General features: G+C 37.1%; 2 protein-coding genes across 2 annotated transcripts in view; one reads left to right on the top strand and one right to left on the bottom strand.

The window, feature by feature from the left end:
- Positions 1-5,300, bottom strand: part of cenpp (centromere protein P) — a 49,118-nt gene extending 43,818 nt beyond the window's left edge. The window contains exons 1-5 of the mRNA XM_081385137.1: positions 5,227-5,300; positions 4,660-4,800; positions 4,312-4,469; positions 4,091-4,179; positions 2,770-2,858 (exon numbers count right to left, since the gene is read on the bottom strand). Coding sequence (XP_081241263.1) covers positions 2,770-2,858; positions 4,091-4,179; positions 4,312-4,469; positions 4,660-4,784 — 461 coding nt within the window. The 5' untranslated portion in view covers positions 4,785-4,800; positions 5,227-5,300. The remainder of the gene's footprint in view (positions 1-2,769; positions 2,859-4,090; positions 4,180-4,311; positions 4,470-4,659; positions 4,801-5,226) is intronic.
- A 229-nt stretch (positions 5,301-5,529) lies between these two features.
- On the top strand, positions 5,530-13,491 carry nol8 (nucleolar protein 8). Its single transcript, XM_081385361.1, has 17 exons — positions 5,530-5,619; positions 6,317-6,464; positions 6,586-6,648; positions 6,738-6,816; positions 7,551-7,701; positions 7,803-7,871; positions 8,236-10,008; positions 10,692-10,856; positions 10,946-11,059; positions 11,145-11,235; positions 11,331-11,460; positions 11,545-11,628; positions 11,709-12,001; positions 12,214-12,349; positions 12,552-12,613; positions 12,816-12,898; positions 13,243-13,491. Exons 2-17 carry the CDS (start codon positions 6,344-6,346, stop codon positions 13,300-13,302), a joined length of 3,474 nt encoding a protein of 1,157 aa, XP_081241487.1. The 5' UTR covers positions 5,530-5,619; positions 6,317-6,343; the 3' UTR covers positions 13,303-13,491.
- Positions 13,492-24,981: the final 11,490 nt, after the last annotated feature.

The following is a 24,981-nucleotide window of genomic DNA, read 5'->3' as shown; positions in this document are numbered from 1 at the left end:
CTTGTATGGAGTTTTGTTTGGATTTGTATCTTTTTACAAGACTAACATGAAGCAGAACGCTTTTCTATGATGTCTGGGAATTCACTTGTCTGATGTTTACTTACACTGTAGGTTTTATGTTGTGTAACCTATTATGCAACTTGGATTTTCTCCAAATGGGATTTCTGTTGATTCAATCATGCAAACAAGCAAGATCCAACATTGTGTGAAGGGTAAAAATTATCCATGGAATCAGCTTACCTTTAAAAACAAATGTAAAAAAATATTACATTAAGTAAAATACAAACACACCAAAGATATTAAAGGCACAATATGTAGGTTTCGCCGCTAGAGGTTTGCTTATTAAAAGCAATAACAAAAGCGTAGCTTGTTGACACCGTGAATGAGCGTGGAATCATGGGAGTTGTCATCATCACCTAAACAGCCGATGTAAACCAATCCGAGTGAAGTTTTATTAATTTTACAAAGGTATGAAGCAGGGCGGGGAAAAGATCCGTGGGAGCGAAACGAATGCTAATGAGACACCAGAGTGACACACTGGTCTCGAGTCCCATGGAGGAGCTCTGGAGCTTTACTTGTACTTATATGCCGCTGACGGCTGCTGCTGCATCTTTCGTTTAGTTGTTTATGTTTATTTTACAATTAAAGTTAAGTTTAAAGGGTTAGTTCACCCAAAAATGAAAATTCTGTCAGTAATTACTCACCCTCATGTTGTTCCAACCCCGTAAGACTTTCTTTCATCTTCGGAACACAAATTAAGATATTTTTGATGAAATCTGAGTGCTGGATCACTCCTCCACAGGCTTATGGACACTATAACTTGCTGGCCCAGAAAATGTATTAAAGACATTGTTAATATAGTCCAAGTGACTCCAGTGGCTCAATCTTAAAGGGATACTTCACCTCTGGAAAGATGAATGTGTATTTAAATTGGGTCATTTATGTAGAAGAAATGTGAAATTATTTTTGAATTTGGAGCTTTCTAGACTGAGAAAAGCCAGAAAATGTATTTTGGGCTTATGTAGATGAAAGACAACAACTCCCAGAATGCACTTGCTTCGCTGCTCTACGAGGCCACTCCCAAGCCACGCCTACCGGCTAGAGAGCAGTTGTAAACAATAAAGCTAAGCTAAGTTACTAGTCTCCGTGAGTCTGCCTGGGTTTTTGAGATCGCACAAAATGTCCGGGATTCGGCTTTTGCGTTCTACAGTCGCCATTCATTGTGTTTACTGTGGCGAGCAGGACGAGACTAGGGCCGCGGGAGAACGACGCGAGGCCGGTGGCGTGATTACTGATGACCGACACCTGTGAGACGCACCGGTCTCATATCTCTCATGGAGAAGCGGGTATTTTCTTAGCAATGGTAAAACGCACATCAACCGATCACTTGTTTAGCGTTCATGTAAACACTACATTCAGATTCACCAATCGGAATGAATTCAGTTAGATTGAAACAAAAGGTGTGCATGTAAACAATGAATGGCGACCATAGAAAGCAAAGTCGAATCCCGGACATTTTGGACGATCTCGACGGCCGGACATGTCCGGGAAAAAGAGGATGTATGGTAACCCCTACTACTCAGCTTTCTCCACAGAATAAGAACTCGATAGCTAAGCTTCCAAATAAAAATGGTTGACACTGCTTGTACATTCTGTGAGTGAGATCCCACCCTCTATGGGAGGGTTGAAAACATTGAAAGCCCCTATTACTGGCTGTAGTCTTTACCCTCTGGCCAAACAATCCTCCGATGACGCAAAATGACGATTTTTGCGTCATCGGAGGATTTTTTCCAGACAAAAAATACATAAATCTCTTGTCTCAAGGGGCTATGAGGGGGGAAAGCATGGTAATTCGAAAATACTACAGGTTTTCTACTAATACAAAGCTTAATGCTAAATCCTGAAGTATCCCTTTAAGTTTATAAAGCGACGAGAATACTTCGTCTACGCTACTACGCTGTAATAGCGTAGCGCGTCTGTGCACGTCACCATGTATCACACAGATGACCAGCGTCGCCCAATAGTGACCCTACGTGGTGACGTGCAACACAGACGCGCTACGCTATTACACTACGTAATAAGACTCGAGGCCCAGAGAGAAGGAAATGAAAAGTGGAATAAAGTCGTTATTTTTGTTTGTTTTTGCGCACAAAAAGTATTCTCGTCGCTTCATAAACTTAAGATTGAGCCACTGGAGTCACTTGGACTATACTAACAATGTCTTTAATACATTTTCTGGGCCAGCAAGTTATAGTGTCCATAAGCCTGTGGTGGAGTGATCCAGCACTCAGATTTAATCAAAAATATCTTAATTTGTGTTCCGAAGATGAACGAAAGTCTTACAGGGTTGGAACAACATGAGGGTGAGTACTGACAGAATTTTCATTTTTGGGTGAACTAACCCTTTAACGTTTGCCGGGTTCCCGTTTCCTTCTTCCCTGAACTTGAAATTCATTTTATTTTATTTCACTCTAATAAAACTGAAGTGCTGAATTTCTTCTCATGCAGTCACTTTATTTGACGAATTAAAATTGTGAGGTAACGCAGCGCCGTTTTACTTGGTCAAAACAATCATACTAAAAATACATTTGAGTGTGTAGACAGTTAATGTCATGTTACTCACACACTGCAGTAATCTAGATCGATATGACGTCACTGACAGGTGAATCAATTACAAAGGCCGTTACACTGGTTAAAATTGCGGATATTTTAATCCAAAAATCGTACATACATATTGTGTCTTTAAGCATTTCATAATCATCGCTTTACCTGGACACAAACGCAGAGAAATCTTTCAATTCAACACCATCCACAACAATATTGAGCTCTGTAACTCTCCTGAGAAGAGCATCATCCTCCTGTAAAAAGATACTGAGAGTTAAACAAGATCATAAATAATCTCTTTAGCCTTTACTTGGTCTGCATTTACGCATTTATTCATTTACCTCTCATGAGACTGAAGGCTATTGGGATTTCCGTGACTCTCTCCCGGAAAAATCTTTTTTGTTGTGAAGACTGTAACGCGAATCTGCTCTCACATCTTTTAATGCTTTAAACAACGGGTCAAGTTTATTCTCATGGTAAGGATGAAATTTAAATAAAACTTAAATTTTACTGAGACTCATATTTAGTTCAAACACAAATAAAACCACCATCTTCAGAGACACATCTTAATCTTGATCTTCCCACAGGCTGCCAGTTTAAAATCACAATTTTTAAGAGTGCCATCAATCACCAACCAACAATTCTGTTCTAAATGATTTAATATGCCAGTTTAAATGTTTGCTGTGCCTCAAAGAGATGTACTTAGATTTCAGCGAAGCAAGCAAGAAGAACTACTAAAACTTTAAATGCTGAGTCTAATCCATAAGAGACATTTTAAGATCTACTGCATAAATCTCTGATGTTGAAATAAAGCCATGGTCAAAATGGAGGCAAGCTGCCCTCTAGTGTTGAGTAAAAGAAAAGAAAAGAAAAAGGTAGCCTACAGACTTCATCACCGGTTGTAATAATCTAACCATGAAGTGGATGGAGTTTAAATGTTTGTAAGGTGTTATGTGATAATATCAGTACTTAACCATGTTTTCTGAAGAAAAATGTAATGGTGCTTGCCAATACAAAACGTTACGATGCTGATCACTTACCTCACTTTTTAACAAGCAACAAGATTTGAGGCATCATATAGACATGTGAAATACTTATGATTAGGGGTTTGTTTAAATCTTTAACCATAATTATGAGCTTTAGGAAGCACCATTAATAATTAGAGAGTAATACCAAATAGTAACTGATCGACAGCATTTTAACATGTACTTTGTAAGTGTTATGGCCAGAGCCTTGTTGCAAAAAATAAAGCAAAAATATTAAATAAATTATCACTAACGATTTTCAAACGGATGGAGGGCTGTGCATGTCTCAAGTCCTAAAGTATGCAATCATTAGGCTATACACTCATCTGACCGGAGGATCTCAAATACCCTGCTTTGTGAAGATTTATTCATTTTGCGTGCATTTTGAAAGGGTATATTAATTTTAATAAATAATACTTGTGTTAAAGTGCAGGCAAAAATACTTCGTGATTTCTTTGTACCTGAATCTCAGTCACAGCTAATTCAACCTGGAACAACAGTACGTTGCAGTGACCTGCAAGTCTGAGCTGCTGTACAAGTTTTCTTTCACCTGAAGAGACAACAGAAGTTAATAACACTTAATTGCTTTTTATAAATTAAAATGATAAAATTGTAATAAATGATTTTGTATTTAAGAGCAAAATTTCTAAATATGCCTGCAGGTCTGACAAATTAATCTCACTTTTGTGTAACGTCTTCACAAAACACTCATTGAGAGCAATCCCGTTTATTTCCGTCTGTCGTCTGAGGTCTTTCTCCAGTTCTCTGACTTCCGTGTGGAGTTTTGAAAGAGCGCGTTTATGTGCTCCTCCACCTCCTCTTTCCTCACAGACTGACTTTCTGAAAGAGAAATAAAAAAGTCTCGAAACTTCACTGTAATTAATTTAGTCCAGTCCTCAAGTGAACCATTTTCATTGAGGTTCTCCTACAAAGATTTCAAACCACAGACAGACAGGGTGTTTATTTTTTGTCCATTTTACAGTTTACGCTGCTATATGACACTAAACAAAATCCAAAGAAAGGTGCTAACAGTTCCTCTTGTAGTCGATCTCCATGCTGTATGAAAATGGACCGTAAAGTCTCCTCCTGTTCAGCCTCCAGCATTTCTATTTCCTGCTGGAGCATCTGGATCTCTTCCTCATATTTCTGCTCCATGATCTTTCTCAATCTACTAAAAAGCAATTTATGAAAACACATAGAGAGAAAGAGAGAGTAATTACATGATATATACACTATTACGTCATAATTTATAGAATAACATTATGTAAACATTTGCATGCCAGTATGTTTAATATGATGCAAAGGTTATAATTAATCAGCTCAAGACACAAACCTTGGAATTTAATTTATCTAATTAATATTAATAACACATTTCAACAAAATACATAAAATACGGAAAGCAATTTCACAGCAGTTCAAGATGAATCAGATGACAGGAGCTCGATTTGACATCAATCAGAAGAGATTTCCCTGACGTAAAAATAATAATAATAAGATAAAAAGTTATGGTACAAATCTGTGTGCCTTATATGGACTTAATACCTCATGTAGAACTTATATCAATCTTAAAACCGAATGTTTAAAGGAATAAACTTACTTTAATATACTCCCGAAGGTAACAAACAGCTCGACTTTATGATTCTGACGGATTCAACTATATCCCGCGTCAACGGGGAACATACCAAATGAGAACTGGATGGGTAAACCATGTCCAAAAACAGCCTCAAACATTTGCATGTTCATCTAAATAGTATTATTATGAAGTTAATTTGTTATAAACCCATTTATTACTGCGTGTAATTCATTTTGTATAGGATAAATTGTACATTTGTGTATTTGTGTATATTTATTCGGTGAGTATATTTTGCAAATGGAACTTTCCATAACGTTGCGTTACATTCCCAAACGGAACCAAAGAAACGTCCATGGTGTCACAGCGGAACAGTTAGAGTGTAACATCAAAATGTACATGTGAATCTTTGGCATGATCGTAAGTGTGTTTTGAGTTTACATTAATACTATATTCTTCCTCGGGGAATATTTTAGGAACTCTTTAACTATGTATGTTAAAGTATGGCATTGGGGAAATTAAGATCATACAGTTAGTACTTCTGTAATAATCGTATGTCCATGTGTCTCATGTTTTTAAACATAATTTACATATTTTGAAAGTTGTATTTTTTTGCAATGCTGTTCAAATATTTATATTGAAAAAGATTCTGCTTACGTTTGTGTTCAAGTCAAATAGTAAATTTGATACTGATATACATTTAGTTATATTCCTAAGTTATTGCAAAGTGGATATTATATAAAAAAATATGTATTCAATAATTTATTCATAATATTGAATAATTGTAATTATAGAATCTTTAAAGTGGGAAGGAGTTTTGTGATGCCTCCTTGAGCAACAATTATTATTTGTAACATTTTGTGATATTTGTAATCGTGTGCAGTAAAGCTGTTCATTGTTCCTGACAAAAATCCTCCAGGTTGTTCTTTTGCCTCCCAGCATGCTCTGCAAGCCGCACATTTGAGTTTTTTCCCCACAACGATTATATGAAATTGAAGCTTTGTTACTGTCAAGTCTTGTAGATTGTAACAACTGTATACTATGCATGTATCTTTTAAAGTCTGCCTGGGATGGAGACTTCTGTATGTTTAGTTATGTGTGTTTTGATGATATACAGAAGGGTTTGGTTGCGTGACATCTGGCCATGAAGCGGTTGTACATCGGAGGTCTCGGCCACACAGTGTCTGAGAAGGACCTCAAAGACAGATTTGGAAAATTTGGGGATGTGTCAGATGTGGAAATTATCAGAAGGAAAGATGAGCAAGGTAGGAATTATGATGAAAACCAAATTATTTTAAATTTATTTCTTCTTCTTTTTTTACATTCACTGGGTACTCATTCAATATTATTCAGGATTTGTGCATTATCTTTGTGATATGTTTGCAGGATCTCCTCTGAAGACATTTGGCTACATCAACATAAACATCACAGATGCTGAATACAAAAGATGTACATGCATTTATTTAACATTCAGTTTTACTTAAAGCGTGTTGCTGTGTCATGCAGTAATTCAATCTGTGCATTTGTTTTTTATACAGGTATAGGTGTCTTAAATAAATCCACATGGAAAGGTGGAACTTTGCTCATTCAGCTGGCAAAGGAAAGTTTTCTACATACGTAAGTATGCATGTGTGTGTAAATTTTGCTGATATTTGTGAATTGCTATACACTGCCCGCCTGATTGGATTTAAATAGGCAGATGCTTAAGAGTCTATGTTTGGATCATTATTGCAGTTTCTGGCATGTTATATGTTTGCCAACAGCTCTTCTAACTATAATTGATGGAGTGTGTAGCTTTTAATTTCTTAAACAACCATATAGGAAGACACACAATGGCCATATTCCAGGATGAAAATGTCAAGATGCATCAGACTCAATTTGTGAAAGAATGGTTGGGAGCGAGCATGAAGAATCCCTTTCACACATGAATTGAGTCTAGACCTTAAATTCATTGAAAGCCTTTGGGATGTGCTGGAGGAGACTTTACAGAGTGCTGGACTCTTGCATTGTAAATTCAAGATCTTGACCAAAAACTGATGCACCTCTTGATGGAAATAACATCACAACATTTAAGGCCTGGACTCAGAGATGCCATTTCATGTGTGAAAATTATTCTTCATGCTCTCTTCAAACCATTCTTTCACAATTTGAGCCTGATGAATCTTGACATTGTCATCCTGGAATATGGCCATGACGTGTCTTTCTACATGGTTGTTTAAGAAATTAAAAGCTACACACTCTGTCACTTAAGGTTGGAAGAACTGATGCCAAACATAAAACATGCTAGAAATATAGTAATCAATGCAATAATGATCCAATCATAGACTTTAAATCTACTTTTCTTTTGTCAGACTTGCTGAAGAACGACAGCAAATGGTTGAAAAAACCAATACCCCAAAGATAATCCCTCAGGATAAATTAGTAGACTCACTTAAAGCGGCCGGTGTTGAAAATTTTCACATGAAAGCTGCTGTTCCAGGGACAGAAATTCCTGGGCATAAGGTCTGTGTCCATAATTTTCTTTAAGCAAGGAACATTCGCCAAGTTGTAAAAATGTCCTGATGCTGATTTAACATTGGTTTTGTGTTTCTCCACTCTTCTAGGATTGGGTTGTGAGTAAATTTGGAAGGGTCCTTCCTGTCCTGAATCTCAAATGTAAAGGAAAAAGCAAAATATCCTTTGTGTTACTATTCTATTGGTTTTAAGGAAGATTTACTTAAAAACTGCAGATATGCTTGCATGTGTAGAAGTGCCCTTTTGGTTGTTGCTTATTTTGGTTGCTAAAAACTTATTTTGAAGTCCATAATCTATAAACAGCAGCTGTAATTCCCAAGCTACATTTTTGCATTGAAAAGTGAATTTCTTTTTCTTTTCTTTTTTTTTTTGTCATCTTCACTTTTTCTTGTCTGCTCATATTGTTTTTGTTTTTTTAGTGCAGTGTCATCTTTTTTCAAAGTTGTAGATCTGGGATCATAATACAGAACAAAATGTCATGGTTTCCGAATAGTTCATAATCTTCTCTTAACTCTTGAGTACATCTTCAAGTATGATCCATCCAAACACTGCCATAACATCAAGAGACTGGAGACTGCGGACGACGTCACATCAGTGTCCAAGCTGACATGGGAGATGGAAGGTGGAGATGATGAAATCAGTAAGAAAAGGAGAGGAGAGTTTCCAAAGCAGAAACCGTGTCCCAAAAGATCTAAAGTAGACTTGAGTTCATTTCTTAGCAATGTGGCTCAGAGCAATAGAATTAATGCGGCTGCCATTGGAAACGAGAACAAAATGATGATCCAACAAAACGGACTCTCAGGAAAACAAAGACCTGTTGTTAAAAAGCCAGTTTGTGTTTTGAACAGTGATGCTGACTCTGAAGACGAAATCAGGATGTTAGTTTCTCAAGAACATTCGAGGAACCCAAAACAAACCTCTGCAGAGGATGACGATGACAACCTGGAGGTGGTGGGAGATGATTTTGTTGTTAAATCTAATGCTTTCTGGAGCACAGTGGAACAAGATGGCGAAAAATCGCTACTAACTACTTCAAAAGAGGATGAGGATTACGATTCAGCGGACACCGATGAAATTCTAACCCAGAGAAAGACCCAAAAAACACAGGTTGACCAAGATTCCCCAACAAAATCCAGTAAAAATAAATCTTCGTCTGAATCTGACGGTGGTAGCGACGAGGTGGTATCTGATGATGATGTTAGCATAGATTCTGAATATGAAGCCATGATGGGCAAATGCTGCCGCTTAGAGCTCTCCCTAGCAGACTTGGAGCAGCTAGCTAAAAACACAGAGGTGATTTCAGATGATGAAAGTGTAGAAGAACCCAAAGAAGAAATCAAGACCCCAAGTGCACCACTCAAAAGAAGAGGTATTAACCCTGAAGATATTCTAGCTTCGCTTTTTAAAGGCTACACCCCTGACAAAGAAAGTAAGAATCAGGTGACCAAAGTATCTCTTCCAGCTTTCATTGGAACAAAGGATCTCTTTGGAGGTCCAGAGCCCATTTTGAAAAGAGAAGCTCAGAGTATTGACTGTGAATCTCCCAAAAGACTCAAACAAGACCTGAATTTGAAAGAACGAAGCGTTTCAGAAGGTACAAGTCAACCACAGTCTTCAACCCGTCCATCTCAACAGAAGCTGTCCAATTTAAAGGTGCAATCAACCTCAAAGAAACTTGAGAACCAATCATCAGAAGATGATTCTTCTAGTGAAGAATCGGAAAACAGCGAAGACGGCGAAAGTGCTGAAGTCGTCACCTTAAAATCTCCTGCGACACAGTCGGTAGGTACCATCCCTGAAACCAAACCAAGCTCTAACAACTCAAACACCCCAATCAAACCCAAGCAGACGAAGATCTCCAGATCTTCCAGTAGTGACTCAGAGAGCAGCGGGGAGGAAGATAATGAAGATAGTTCTGAAGTCATCACTTCTAAAACGTCCTCAGTGACACCATCAATAAGAACCAACCCTGAAACCAAACTGAAGACGGTTAACTCAAACATCAAGCCCAAGAAGACGAATCCCTCCAGATCCTCCAGTTGTGACTCTTCTAGTGAGGAGTCGGAGACTAGTGATGATGAGGAGAAGTCCAGACCTCAGCCAAAGGTTTCCAAACCAGTCGTTTCAAAGAAAGTTCAGGAGAAAGTTGAGCCGCATCCAACAGTTCTTCACTCAACTGTCATAGACGCTCAGAAACAACAGAAGGACAACCAGAAACGTCTTGCGGCGCTGGAGCAACGACAGAAAGAGACCGAACAGCAGAAGAAACTCATTCAGGGGGCTCTTTCCAGCGTGGTGAGTAGAACTATTGTTTAAAACTAGTCCATACAGCCTGTACTCTGTACTCTACATCGTCTGAATATGGTTTATATGGGGAAAAGGCTGAATTTTAAGGGATTCACTATGCATCTGTACCATTTTGGTTATTGGTCTATTTTAAATTTTAATATTTTTTTTAATTTAGGAGAGGCTATCCTCTCCCCTCTCTCTCTCTTTTTCGTTTTTCACATTGTACATTATAATGTTGTGATGTCTAAATTCACATGTACATTTTAAAATGATTCATTTTAGTTTTTAGTCTTTTATTTTATTCACACAAAATAGTATGTAATTTTAATATTGGCCATTTCTTATTATTATTCATAAATTAATTCTACAAAAGAAAAAAAGAGAATTCCTGCTCAGTATTAAAGTTTGCGAAACATAATAATAATTGTAAAAAAATGAAAGATTTTTCGATCACATGACTTTCATCAGCTTACAAACATTGTTTGACTGGAAAGTTATATGATGGAAAAAGCTTCAGTAGTGTGCAGATTTTTTTTAATTTTTTTTTTAGCTTTTGTACTTTTTTGTTAATTGATTTCATTCATTTTTGACTGGCCTAGATATTAATATCATTGCATCCCTAATTTTCAAGTCATTTTCTTTGAAAACTTGTCTTTTAGTGCCACTTACTCTAACATGATCTTTTTCAGGACAAGGTGGAAGCGAACAAAGGCAAACACATTGTATTTGATTCTGATGAAGAAGAGGAGAAAACCACAAACAAACCCGAAGAGCAACCAACAAGCCAGAAAAAAAGCCTTTTTGAGGACGATTCTGAACCCGATGATCAACAAGCGTCCACTTCAAAAGAAAAGGCAAATATGGACCAAGATTGGAATTAGAAATTGAACTCTTTGAGTTGTTCTTCATGCTCTTTGTGTTTATTTTCATCATAATTCTACAGGAGAGCAAAAAAACAGGTTGCAACAAGCTGTTCAACAGTGAAGATGAGGATGATGGTGCTGAGGATGATCGTTTCCAGATAAAGCCTCAGTTTGAGGGCAAAGCTGGACAGAAGGTTTTGATTAAGACTCTCTTTCAGGATAGAGAGATTTAGTTTAGTTCGTTTGAATTCTCATTCATCTTTCTTCATTTGTTTTCAGCTCATGAAGCTGCAGGCTAGATTCGGAACAGATTCGAGATTCCAGATCGATTCGAGATTTCTGGAAAGCGACGATGAGCCTGAAGAAAAAGGTAACTTGTGATTTGTGATTTATTTGAGTCTCTTCTTGGACCTAAATGTGGTTGATGCAAGAATTATTCAACGGTTTCAATATTTTAAACTTCAGATGCCACGGCTCCAGAAAAAGATGCAGAAAAACAACTTCTTGAAGAGAAAAAGAAAAGTCTAGACATCCTCCAGAGCATTTTAAACACAAGCATACAACCGCAAAACACCAAAAAGACCAAGACATTCAAGTATGACTTTGTATTCAGATGTTCTTTCCGCACACATCTTTTTTTCTTCATACGTTTTTAAAAAAAGATTTATGTACCTTGCAGAGATGTTTCGAGCCTGCATTACGACCCAACACAAGAGGAACACGCCGCTTTTGAGTCCAAGATCGAGCAGCCGAAGAAAGAAAGGTATTATATTATGAACACTGTTTTAGTTAACTTTGCTCCTCAAGGCGTCATTTAACATTTGCGTTTTTGGTGTCGTACAGCAAAGCGGCAAGACGAAAGAAACGCGAAGAGGCTGAAAAACTCCCTGAGGTGTCTAAGGACATTTACTTTGAGGTGGCGGCGGATTTGAAGGAGGTCTTCGGGATGTCCAAAGAAAACCTGGAGGAGAAGGAGACGGTTTCATGGGACAAAGAGGCAGAAGAGACTGAAGATATAATGACGCCAATGGAAGTTTCCTTCACTTCTAATGTTGAAGCCAATGAAGACACATCAGGCGGATTCAAGTTCTCCTTCTTTGGCGAGGACGGCGCTGCGCAGACGACGACTAAGACAGGTGCTTTGATCATTTACATCGAATTCATCTAGTTTTATTATCGCTAGATTATTGGATATTGCAAAAACATTGGTTTATCAGTTCAGGATTGCTGTTTGTGCTTATTTATTCAGCTTCTTTTTATTTTATTGTTCTGGAATCACTTTTACATCATACAACATTTAACAGTTTCATGTTCAAGTATAAATTGACTGTATTTTTTGGCCAATCAGACGAGTACAAAATAGAGAAGTTAAAAGGAGCAAAGTTCTCTTGGCAAGTGGACCCTCGTTTCCAGGACAGCAGTTCAGACGAGGAAGGCGTGGACGAGGTTGAGGAGGACCAATCCGCTTCCAGCAAAATCACTGAGTAATTATATTATGATTTAAATTTGTATCTATTTGTTAATCTTTTCAAATATTTGCCTTGTAGAACTACAACATCAAATAAACATTAAATGAAGTACAAATATAGAAGATCTCGCTCTCTTTCAAGGTCTCTAATCAAACAAGAAAAAAGCTAAGGTTTTCATGCAGTATATTTATAACAAAATATCGATATTTTTGTGCAGGGAACCAACACCATCAAAAAAGAGGTTTTTCTTTTTCTATCAAGATGACGAACGGTTAAAAGGTGAGAATTAAACTTTTTCTTTATTAAAGGGTTCCTTTATAATCCTGACAACTTAAGATGTTCATGATCAATTAAACATTAACAGCTATATTATATTAACATTTAACAACTATAACAACAGCATATTTGATGGATTATTCATGCCTGTGTGTGGGGGGGTAAAATAAAATGTGTGCAAAACATTTTTTATTTTTTTCGTCAGAGGGGCCGGGAATGTTCTGTAGAAGCGGAAAACTTGGAGACCAGAGGGAAGCCTGGGAAGAGAAGAGGACGTCACTCAGAGATGTACTTGATTTGTATAAGTGATTTATATGGAAAAAATGGATAATATAAAATATTAATTTCACTTCAAACTAAGCTAAATGTGTCCTTGTTCCTCCCACATTAAACTATGTTAAGTAAAATGTAAATGCACATGTTAAAATGCATTAGAATATAGTATGTACATATTGTTATTATTAATAATATGTGCATATTATTAAAATTTTATGCGCAGTCTCTTGGCTTGAAAAAGATTGTGGACTCCTAGTTTACCATATTTTATTTGACATTTGAAAGTACTGATATTTGTTGTGTGTTTTTTTATTTATGACATGAAGTTACAGCTGTTTCCCCCCCCCCCCCAACAGGAGTGTCGCAAGAAACACAGAGATGCCAAAAGACGACAAAGGCCGTCGCTGAAGACCTGAACAATTCTTACAGAAAACAGGTTTTCAGAGACATTGTTGCACCCATTCATATTCTGTTTAAAAGCTGTAATTTATTCTTCAAATGAACAGCATCTAATGCATATTCCCTTTGTATGATTGAAACATGTTTTCGATTGAATAAATGTTGGTTTGCACCACTAGAGGGTGGTGTGATGATACTTTCATGAAGCAGGCTTCAGGGTTTGTTTTCATTCCTCGCTCACTTTCTCCAAACCGCAGAATCAGCCCACAGATTTGTTTTGTCAAAAACCAACTTTTGTGCTTTTCATGTTTGCTCGTGCCGCAAGATCATTTTGTACGCTCTACCCTGAAGATCATACAAATGTTTAATGAAATGATAGGAAACTTTTTGTGGTTAAAGGCATTCTTGCATCTAGTTTCTCAGGAAGTATTGTTCATTAGCTGCATTTTACATGTGTGCGGAAAAGGCGTGTTTGTATGTGTGAAGGTGATTGAGAAAACTCTTCGGCCTTGTCTTAGTTACCATTTTGGCTAATGATAGTGATATTTGACCCCTAGTGTTTATTCTTACCCTTATCTGCAGACTCAAGCAGTTTCCACTAACTTCTGCAAAAGGGCCTTTAAGATTTCTTTATTTGATTAAAGGATTCTTTAATCGTAATAATTTGGGTTAAACTTTGCATGTGTACAAGTAATATATAACTATAGGTGTTGTAAACGGTCACTTTTTTTGCTTTATTGCAGTTCATTAAAATTAGAATAGTATTTGTGGGTGAATTATAGCATGTCACACTCTTTAGTTACACAAGTTCAGGTCAGTTGGCACTGGAAGGTGTTTAACGTCAGTCTGTGCGAAGGCCAAGAATGAAACATGAAGTGCAAACATCTCACACTGTTATTTTCGTCTGCTGATGAAACCCTCAATAAATCTAGAGGAACCGTTTGGCTCTGTCCTGTTGGTGTGTGTGTGTATTCACGAATATCATTGTTCCGTTGACTTTGTGTTTGATTGACAGTGGTTTTGATCTCTATAGGAATTGCGGCACATCCGTAGGTCTGAACTATAGACGTGAACACTGTGTTCAGTGCATAAACAGGACGCTGCGGTTTCCAATTTCACTGTGACATCACAGTTGGTGTCATGAAGCTCATGAAGGAATGGAGCAGCTGTTCTGCAGTGACACAAGTCCCCTGAAACTGACATTTTGTTTTGCTAAAGAACTTATATGTCCTTTTTTTGGCCATCAATCTTTATAACACGTATTAACTTGGGGACTTTCTAGAGAAAATAAAGTGGTACTGTCATGACACCAAGATGTTTTGGTAAAACTTTACCAAAAGCTTTCATGTTATTATCATCAGTTAAATAAACTAACAATGAGTAATACTTAAAAAAAAACATGGTTTTATAGTAGTAACAATGTTTTTTTTATTTATATTTTATTTGTAGTAAAACCATGGTAAATTTTTGTATTATTAATGTTAATGTTTTTTGACTGTTTACCATTTGTTTATCAACAGTTTTACTACAAATACCATGGTTAAACTATGGTTATTGAAGCAAAACCCTGGTTAATTTGTCGTTACCATGGTTTAACTACAATAACCATGTTTTTTTTTTGGTTTTATATGTAAAACCATGGTTAATTTTTGTAGTATTAATCTTAGTTAATGGTAATCTCAAATTATTAACACTTTAATCCAGAGTTTGTTACCTATTATTAACAAAGGTTAATAAATGCTAAAAATATACTGCTCATTGTTATTTTATGTTAGTTAATGCATTAACTAATGCTAGAAAATGGGACCTGTGTAAAGTGTTACTGATGTTTGAGTGATTTTTAGCATGTTGTTAATGCTAAGATGTTGAATGTGCTAGTTAGCATGATGTCGCCAGTGTGTTTCAAAAGAGCCCACAAAAAGTCTGTGATTTTCTGGTGTCTAATTATTGCTTGATTTCATCCTTCAATTTATGTTTGTTGGAATATTTTTTAACCCGTTATAAAGTAGCACATCTGTCAACAGAACACATGATCTGAAAAATCATTCATGACTGTATGAAAATATAAGGTTCTTGAGTTGCTATATGAATCTGTGGAGATTGTCAAGTTCTTGATGTCACATAGGCCTACAGGTTCCTCTGATTAGCATTTTGGTTTATGTTTCCTTTAAAGCAGCAGTAGCCTGTAATATATGGTTTTCTAAAAAGCTAGCAAATACAGTTCTTTGTGTAAGTTAAAATCATTCTCCAGTGACATCAGGCTATAAAACTCTTTTTTGGTTCTATATTTTTAAGATCTGATCTTACATTTATAGTCCCAGGCACTTTGGGTTGCTAACTGTAAATGCTAATACAATGTGAATGAAGGGGTGGTAAACCAACAACTGTTAGCCTATTCATTCTCCATTTAAACATTAATTCAACACAGTCAAGTTCATTTTCAGTCTCTTTCTTGTTTTCACACCAGTTAACTTCTGTTAGAAAAGATTAGCAAGCTGTTTGACTGATATGAATGAATGCTGGAGGTTTTTATCACAAAGGGAGGCTTATTTCTGAGTGGGAAGGAACCAGAATGCGCAATGGTTTGAAATATTTACACTTTACTTTGTAAATTCCAATCATAGTGCGAATAACTTCCACGGTTACAGTGCGCTAGCCAGCTCAAAAAGACTGTCACGTGACTAGCCTGCGCCTGACTAGAATAACAGCCCTTCCCCCAAATGACACACAGACACACATGCCTGCAAGTGTAAACTGAGAGGTTTTACACATACATTGAGCTGCTTTGGACTTTATGTTTTATATAAACATGCAATTAAGTAGATGTCTAAATTTCTTACAGGTAAAACCCCTAAAATGTTAGCTTTAGCCTTGCTGGAATAAAAGTATTGATGTTAGCCTGCAGCAACAGATGCTATTGCGCAAGACTTTGCAATGATCCCCCATGCATTTACTCTGAGAAAAAACTCTCAAAAGTCTGTACTTTTCCATACTTTAAGGTCTTGTGTGTTTTCCCCCCAAACACTCCTCCCTCTGTTCCTCAAATCCCACCCTGTCCTGCCCACCAACTTCTCAAAGAGGACTTGTTTGGATCTATAACTATTACTGTTCACAACCAGCGTAGGGGCTCAGATAACATCAGCGTCTTCCATGATAGGATGGGGCTAATTTCTTCAACGGCCATTTCAAAGGCTACTTGCTCTCTGATTGGCTGTTGCTGTAGCTAATCATGTTAGTGTGTGACAGCAAGAATGTACACAGAGTCTGTTTATGCACTGAGAGAAATCAAAATCTCTCTCTCTCAACCCTCCTTAGTTTTACACAAACCGTTTTGGCACAAAAATTAAATATGGGGGGAAATGTATAAAAAGAGGGAAAGTGGGTGGTGTCGACTGGCACTAAAATTAGCAGCATTCCAATATGCTTGTTGCAGCAAGCTGAGGTTTATTTACTCAAGGGCTTATAGTTAGTTAAGGGGTGTGTTGCTGTGCGCTGGAACTTGTTGCACACTAACAGAAAAGCTGAAAATGTTACTTTAAAGCTTCAGTCTTTGGTTATGAGTGGGTTGTAAACTTTTACTGTACACGTTCTAAGCAGCTGGTTTGTGAGCATTTAAAATGCACTTAAATTTATGCCAATTTACTGTGCAGACACCATCATAATTTTTACTTTTTTGTCTGACTTTAAATAATTACGATGATCATCATAAAGCATCTGTTTCCTGTGGAAGAAATTACAGATGAGTCATTTAGAAAATGCATAAAATATCCAGGAACCACACAAACATCTATAGTGAAACTGTTCACATTAAAACCAGTTAGTGAGCAATAATGTGCACTGCAATTATATCTAGATATGGTTTAGAGTAAATCAAACTAAATATGAGAACCAGTGATGCTTCACTTAACACTGTCTATAGGAAAACACCTGAAAATATTGAGGATTCACCTAACATTCCGTTCATGCCGTCAGATTGTTTCCTAAGAATCATAGCGGTTCATTTATAGAAGTGAGAATCACAATATCCATAAAATGACGTCAACTGCAACTGCAGCTGGGAAGAAAATCACTGAGGGAGAATCCAAAATGGCAGCGTTGCCTTCAAGGCATTGTTAATGAGTGTTAAAGTAATTGTTTCGGTAACTGAAATAAAATAAAAATTCTATTTAATTGAAATGTAACAAAATAAAATAATAAAAAAGGAAAAACTTGAACTTAAAGAAAATTAGAAATGTTGCCTTGGAAACTAACTGAAATAAAGTTTAGTTAATATTACTAAAACTGAAATAAAAAAGTAATAAAATGACAAACACATTTAATTACAATTAAAATGAAAACTGAAAATATAAAAATAAAAGCTAACTAAAGAAAATACTATAATATTATACATTCTAAAAATGTTTGTAAAAAATACAACCCAGGTACAGTTATAATGAAGGAATTTTCTGTATTGATTTTTTTCACAGGTGTTTCATCGGTATATTGATTTGCGTATTGCACTGGGTTTTAAGGTTGAAGGAAATGTCCATAAAGAACTAGGTGGTAATTTTCTGACAGGACGTTTTTTTCTCAGAGTGTATAAGTAATAATGAATCAGGAAAACCAGTCCTGATGTAATGCATAAAGGATATGTTATACATGTTTTATCATAAGTCGTATATTTCTTAATCAGTATTCATCCTAAACCATTACTCTAATATTTAAGAGAGGATGCCCAAAGGTCAACAATTTCTTCATCTTTGACAATGAAAAACCACATTTTGCTTTCAAAAGCTGCTGCATTTTGACAAAAACAGGTTGATCAAACAAACCCCAGTGCTCAAACCACTTCAGGCTGACATAGACAGATCATCTGCATGAAACAGGGCTGTTTGTGGTGCATGCTTTGCTCTATATTAGATGTAGGAGGCCCTTTATTGTTAGAGACGTCTGTGAAGGAGAGGAGAGGATACAGAGGGAAAGGGAGGGGGCGTAAAACATGAAGTGCAGCCTTTGGGCCTGTTAGGAGATTAAGCAACGTGCGAGAGGAAGAGAGCTAGTCAGCGGGAGGGAGAGAGTCGATTGGGATTGAGTGCTCTCTTATATAATTATCTCGCTGAATAATCCTGCTCATAGTCTCTTTAGCAGCGGGGGAAGGGAACGGACTCGCATTCACAGTGTGTGGGTCCTGCCTTCACCTTATCTGCTGTTTGCTCAATGCTGCATTTGTTGCTATTATAGAAAATCAGATCTTGGTTTGCGCTGCGTGGACGCTGTTTGAGCTAAAATAATCCACATTTTCAGCTACATACATGTATTTGACAGACACTTCTATCTTAGTGTGACCACAGTGCATTCGAGATACATTTTTAGCAGTTAGCACTATAGCATTTGAGGCTATGCTATATTGTGAGCATAATCACAGCTAAAAGAGTTGCTAGCTACACTCTTTATCCATAAATATGTACCTTATTGCTTAAATCAAGAACTTTTCATCTCTACACAACCATATAATCATTAACTCTAGAAAATAAGTCTAGCTACTGTAGCTAAACTTGCTAACCTTCTTGCTAAAGTGCTTTGTGCACACAGGATGTTTCAGGCTGACAACTTTTGGTGTGGTTAAAACACTCCACAACCTGACAATATGCTAGTGTGAAGTAATAATAACTTGCTGAGCAGGTCAAACAGTTGTGAGTCAAGCTGACATGCCTTTTGATCTTGCATGTCATGACATGTCATAAGAAAAGGACACTGCAAAAAATGATTTTCTAACTCAGTATATTTTCAGTCTTATTAGTTTTCATACATTTTTCAGAATACAAGTAATGTTTCTTCTCAAGACATCATATATTTTTTTTAGAGAAGTGCAATAGAAAAACAAGACATAATACTAAATAAGAACATTATTGTGTGCCACTTGCACCTAAAGTTTTCAACACAGGTCACAGATTTGTTTCTATAGCAAAGGCCTTTGAGAGGAACCCATCCCCCACAAAACACACACATCCACACCAGCCCTCAACTGTTATCGGGCTCTTGGATATTTAAAGGTATAGCGCATATTTATTTTGGATGTAAGAATCCATGTAAAGTTTTTCAGTTTTCACTGTAGTATTTGCCTGTACAGATTTATTTTTGCATTCCCCTGTTCAAACCGCTGATGGAATGGTATATAATTAACATTAGCAACCAAAGTACAATTAATAAGGATTTACTTGGCATCAGTCTCTACAGTGGCTTACTTTGCTTTTAATGTTTTTTGCCCCAATGATTTTAAACACAAACGATATATTTTGCCAGTGACAAATTTCAGATAAACTTAGGCTATAAAGATTTCAATGAGACATGCCAAGTGCAGTAAAACTGTATGCACTGCAAACCAGTGTGTTTATAATTACGACAATGGATTAAATAATATAATAACAATTACCGCTTTGCAATAACAAGCAGCATAAGGGACTGTTTTTGTATAGCTAACAGAACTGGAAGCGAATGATGCAGTGTGTAAAGCTGTTTGTGAATATGAAAGTTCTGCAAAGTTTTAAAGATCAAAGACAAATTATTGTCTTCTAAAAGAAAGGATAGATTCTGAACTGCAATGAGTCATCAGCAATTCCAGTCTCAGTTCCTGTTACATACCTATTATGTACATAATAATATAACCATTTTTTATATTATTACGTATGTATTATGTACGTAATATTTTTTTTTTTTTAATAATGCCAGCCTTTGGTTTTCATTTGCAACATCTACTTTGACCCGTCCTCAAACTCTGTAGTTGTAGCTGAGGCCGGGAAGAGTTTGATTTGTGTAGTCAACATGCCGAGAAGACGCTGTTTTCAGTGCAATCACAACAGTCTGGGCCATCTGACCAATCAGAGCAGAGTAGACCAATCACAACAGACTGGGCCATCTAACCAATCAGAGAAGAGTAGACCAATCACAAAAGACTGGGCCATCTGACCAATCAGAGCAGAGTAGACCAATCACAACAGTCTGGGCCATCTGACCAATCATAGCAGAGTAGACCAATCATAACAGACTGGGTCATCTGACCAATCAGAGCAGAGTAGACCAATCACAACAGTCTGGGCCATCTGACCAATCAGAGCAGTGTAGACCAACCACAACAGACTGGGCCATCAGACCAATCAGAGAAGAGTAGACCAATCACAAAAGACTGGGCCATCTGACCAATCAGAGCAGAGTAGACAAATCACAACAGACTGGGCCATCTGACCAGTCAGAGAAGAGTAGACCACAACAGACTGGGCCATCTGACCAATCAGAGCAGAGTAGGTTTTCGGGAGGAGGGGTTTAGAGACAGCTAACCGTTTTCAGACGTGAGGTGCATGCTGCAATGTATATTATGAGAAAATTAAAGTTTTTTTTTTTTTACCTTTGATGCATATAAACCTTTTGTAGGAGACCATAAAAACAAAATTAGGAACCTTTCAAATAGCATAATAATGGCACTTTTTTTTTTACAGAGTTTCCTAAGTTTACAAAGGCTTTTTTTATATAATGTGAGAAATCTTCCACAATGAAGCAGGTATTATGGTAAGGGTAATTTTTGACTTTATTAGGTATTTCACTATATGAATATTAAATACTTTTATGAAAGATAAAGAAAAGGAGAACAAGGCATGCATGGAAGGCCAGGTTTGACATCACGTATACTAAAGTTCTAGCTCTGCTTGTTTGTTAGCAGTCGTCATCCTGTCTTTCCCCTCCTCCTCCTACCTCATTATCACATGATCAAGTTCTTCTGAATCACATAAGAATCTTCCTTATTTCAGAGTTTCAATTTGATTTCAATATCAGATTTCTATACTTCCCTTTCAAAACGGTTATCTAAAATGGCATTGACAGAATGTTTATGGCCTGAAAGAATGATCGTTTTTCATTAACTTTTAAAATTATTCCATGTAGTTTCTGAATCAGTATGAGGTCATAAAACCAATATGAGGTCATAACAATTATACACAGATTATAAAGATTATGCAAGACACTGCCGAGGCATGTAACCTGTCCGTTTACAGTGTGGGAGCGTCCTCTAAATGATATATCATATTTATTTGACAAAATGAGTTGGATGTTAAACCACTTTGTTTACTAATTAACTCCTCCGCCAACCTTGATGAACCACAAGACACATTTGATCTTAACACCTTAAGCTCTGGTCAAAGGGCGCAGCTTTGCCTCATTCAACACATGTACGCCCTTGAAATCTTGTTTCTGGCATAATGCATTTTTAATCTCGTACTAGTTGGTTAATGTGCGTGTGTTTGAATAGAACAATAGATTTAAAAGTTGTATTTAATGCTCTGAGAAAGTTTTCTTTCATCAAGGTTTAGATTCAAATTGATATTAATGTTTAAGAGTGCATTTTTAGAAGCTGCAACTGGTCACCAAATTTCCATTTTTATTAATTTACAAGAGTAAATCTGTGGATACCTGTCAAAAACATGCCCATGCCACATTTCGTTACAAAAACAAAGTTATATTTTGCTTCTCTATTTTGCTTAAAGAAAATGCAGCCTGTTTTAGGACCGAGTATTTTTAATATTTTTTTGCATTATTTTCATGACAGTTAAACACATTTCCTCAAATTCTCATTACTGTAATGGATAAAGTAATGGATACTAGTGAAACATAAAAATATTTATACATATTTTGATATAATATTTGTTATACTGTCTTTTATTTATGCAAATTGAAATAAAACCATTGTAGGCATATTTATTTTTCATTTAAATTAAATTACAAAAAAAAAAAAAAATCCAAAATGCGATAATGAGATAAAAATTTGTTTGTCATGAAAATAATAACAATATATATTAAAAAAAACTCTTCATGATCCTCAATTTCCTTTATGCCAAATATACATTATATTTTTTAAGAAATATTATGTCTAAATGATGAGGTCATAAAAATTGCAAGTAAAATAATTTATTTAAAAATGGTTTTAGATTCAAGACACTCCTGCCAGGTCAACTACCCGAAACACTCCTAAAATCCATTTGAAAGTCTCTTTTTCCATCTTAGTGAAGTGTTTATTTCTTTTATCGGCAGTTAAAGGGCTAGAAATGGAGTCGGGGGATTGAACACACAATCCTGTAGGTTTGGCTGGAAGAAGTTGCACCACAATTATCTGACATGCAGTTGGCAAGCTGTGCAGGAAAGGGGCTAAACCGCTGTTAATCAAAACACTCGGGGTCTATTCATGAGAAAGATTTCATCTGAGCCTTTTATTGAACCTTTTTGCATTTTTATTGACTAGCAAGGCTTTAAATTTCCTTATTAACACATACACAAGACTAAAGATGATAATAGGTCTCATTGTGTGCTCCAGGACGGAAACCCAATTAGTGACGCAGATTATACGGTTATATAGAGGCTCTTTTGCACACACACCTTGTCTCATGAGCACTGCTATTGTTCTTGTGTCAGATCTTCAAGAGCCAGCACTGATGTACAGAAGGGTGTGTATGTGTGTGCTGGAAAGAAGAAAAGGTGCTTCTTAAATATTACGCAGGCATCGTATTTCTGTCATGCGTCTCCTTTCATGACCCCAAAATATTTGAATATTCTGTAAAATGTTGTTCGGTTTCAACAATGCAACTGTAAACGATGCAAATTGTGAATAATCATCTTTGACAAGTCATTCTCATATTTGCAGGTTATTATTCATTGAGCAAAACGTATCCAAAATGTAAACAGTGAATAAAAAAATATAGACAATGTGTAGCAAAATGACAATTTATTATGAAAAAAAACATTCACATAGGGTTTAGTTTTGCAGTACAAACCGCTGCTATGTTTGTCATGAGTGATCAAATGATCTTGATGGTGATTGGCTGGCTGGTCTCACTCCTACTTTGGACCCTTTTCTCCCCCCCAAAACAGACCAGTTGTAATACATCACAGAACAAACAAACAAAACAATGTCTTGTCACATTGCAATCGACAGATTAAGTTGTGAAAAACAGTTCAGAAACCACCGAAGTGATGATGTAAACGTGTTACCTGTGGCAGGTGTCTAAATACATGGTGCCACAGTGTCACAGAATTCTTTGAAGTCCCTTTGCATGAAGCCTTCGCTTTGCATCACGTCGTCTTCTGATGGGAAATACTGCATGCTATCCTCTTGATCGAAGCCGAAGAAGGGAAACGGCTGGCATTGCTTCATCTGACGTGCGTAAAATGTGGGTGGTGAAGGCAGATCTGGACTGTCCAACAGTGCGCCTCTAGCGTTTTCCAGCACACCAAGGTACGAGTCCATATCCGCAAAGTCCATTTCGCAGTCGGACCCGCTGTCTGTGCCAACTGAGTCCGATCGCATATGCATCATCTGATATTTCTCATGCATGAGGAACTGGTTGGTGTTCCTGGGCGCCCTCATGCCAGGCGCTCGGTTGCCTTGAACATTGGCAGGACGCAATGAGACCACAGTGGTAGACCACCGAGACGGTCTTGCACGATTTCTGCGCATTTCTGGACAGTGCGCCTTTCTTCCTGGCCTCCTTCCCCATTTGTGCCACTTGTGTTTACCACCGCCATTGCTTCTCCTCAACTCGTTCTTGTGTTTTTCCGTCTCCTTGATGGAAGGTCTGTTGCCATAGACCTCCAATTGGCATATCATGCCCCTTCCACACATTTTCTCAGTGTCTAGCATCAGCTGTAGGACGCTCTCACATAATCTGGAGGGCAACAAAGGCTGTTTCTTCTCCTTGATTAGGGGTTTTGGTTACTCGTGCCTTTCTACACGAATCACCCCCTCAGTCGTCTACCTTTTTACTTTCTTTTCCGATTTTTTCTTTGTCACTGGCTTTAGATGGCACATAGCCTGGCGCAGTGCCCTCTGTATAGGCAGCTTGACTCGCGTGTGGCTCTGATCTGAGATCAGTCACACCCCTCCTCAGCTTTTCCGAGTAACCAGTGTCTTTTTTGCCTCAGATTAAAAGCAAATTCGTTGTTTAAATGTCTAAAGAGTGTAAAAAATATGTTTGTAGTTTGTTTTACTTTTGGTTAAATGCCAACAAACTACGTTTTCTGCCCGTACCTGACTAGCGCTTGTCTCGAAATGACAGTTGACATCTAGAGAAATCAGCGTCTGGTGTGATATTTATAGTGTTGGGGCGCTTCAAAACCCCATCGAAAGCATAGGGGCGTTTCATTCTTTCTTGAGGTAAATTATTTCAAATATGCTTATAATTGTATCTAACAACATTCTATATATGCTGGTTTATACTTCTAATTTCAATGTTTTAAAACAACATCTATTTTTACGTGAAGAGTGTCGACAACGCCGTCATTTCGTATTCCGAAAAAATTTCCCCTCCGCGATCGGAATGGTTTGTTCCTTCTCTGGGCGTCTTCGCAGCTGCTGTTCCAGGATCAGTTTTTGCTGTTAATCCGCGTCTTGACAAGAACGCTAATCTGCCCCTAGATCAGTTGAGAAACGTCATAACGACAAAGAGAGCGTATACGTGATGTATGTGAAAGATGTGAGGACAACAAACTAATGGCTGTCGTATGAACGAGTAGTTCTCTTTTTAGTCGTTGTGTTTGTTTCTCGGTTCTCTTTTAGGCTATTCACGAAAACGCACTCTCGTTTTCCATTTAGGATAAGAAATGCACTATATGTATGCATATGAACACATTTTCTGCTTATTTATCCATATGACTAAGATTTTCCATCGATGTGGCAT

The sequence above is a fragment of the Scardinius erythrophthalmus genome, assembly GCF_964197995.2.
Source record: "Scardinius erythrophthalmus genome assembly, chromosome: 14".
Classification (NCBI taxonomy): domain Eukaryota; kingdom Metazoa; phylum Chordata; class Actinopteri; order Cypriniformes; family Leuciscidae; genus Scardinius; species Scardinius erythrophthalmus.
This window is presented reverse-complemented; position numbering and strand designations above follow the sequence as displayed.

What these genes read in the sequence shown, in the direction of transcription:
- nol8 (XM_081385361.1), top strand. Translation starts at nt 6,344, where the DNA reads ATGAAGCGGTTGTACATCGGAGGTCTCGGCCACACAGTGTCTGAGAAG. An exon ending in CGTCCACTTCAAAAGAAAAG is followed by an intron (nt 10,857 to 10,945) that starts GCAAATATGGAC and finishes ATAATTCTACAG; the next exon opens with GAGAGCAAAAAAACAGGTTG. An exon ending in AGGGCAAAGCTGGACAGAAG is followed by an intron (nt 11,060 to 11,144) that starts GTTTTGATTAAG and finishes ATTTGTTTTCAG; the next exon opens with CTCATGAAGCTGCAGGCTAG.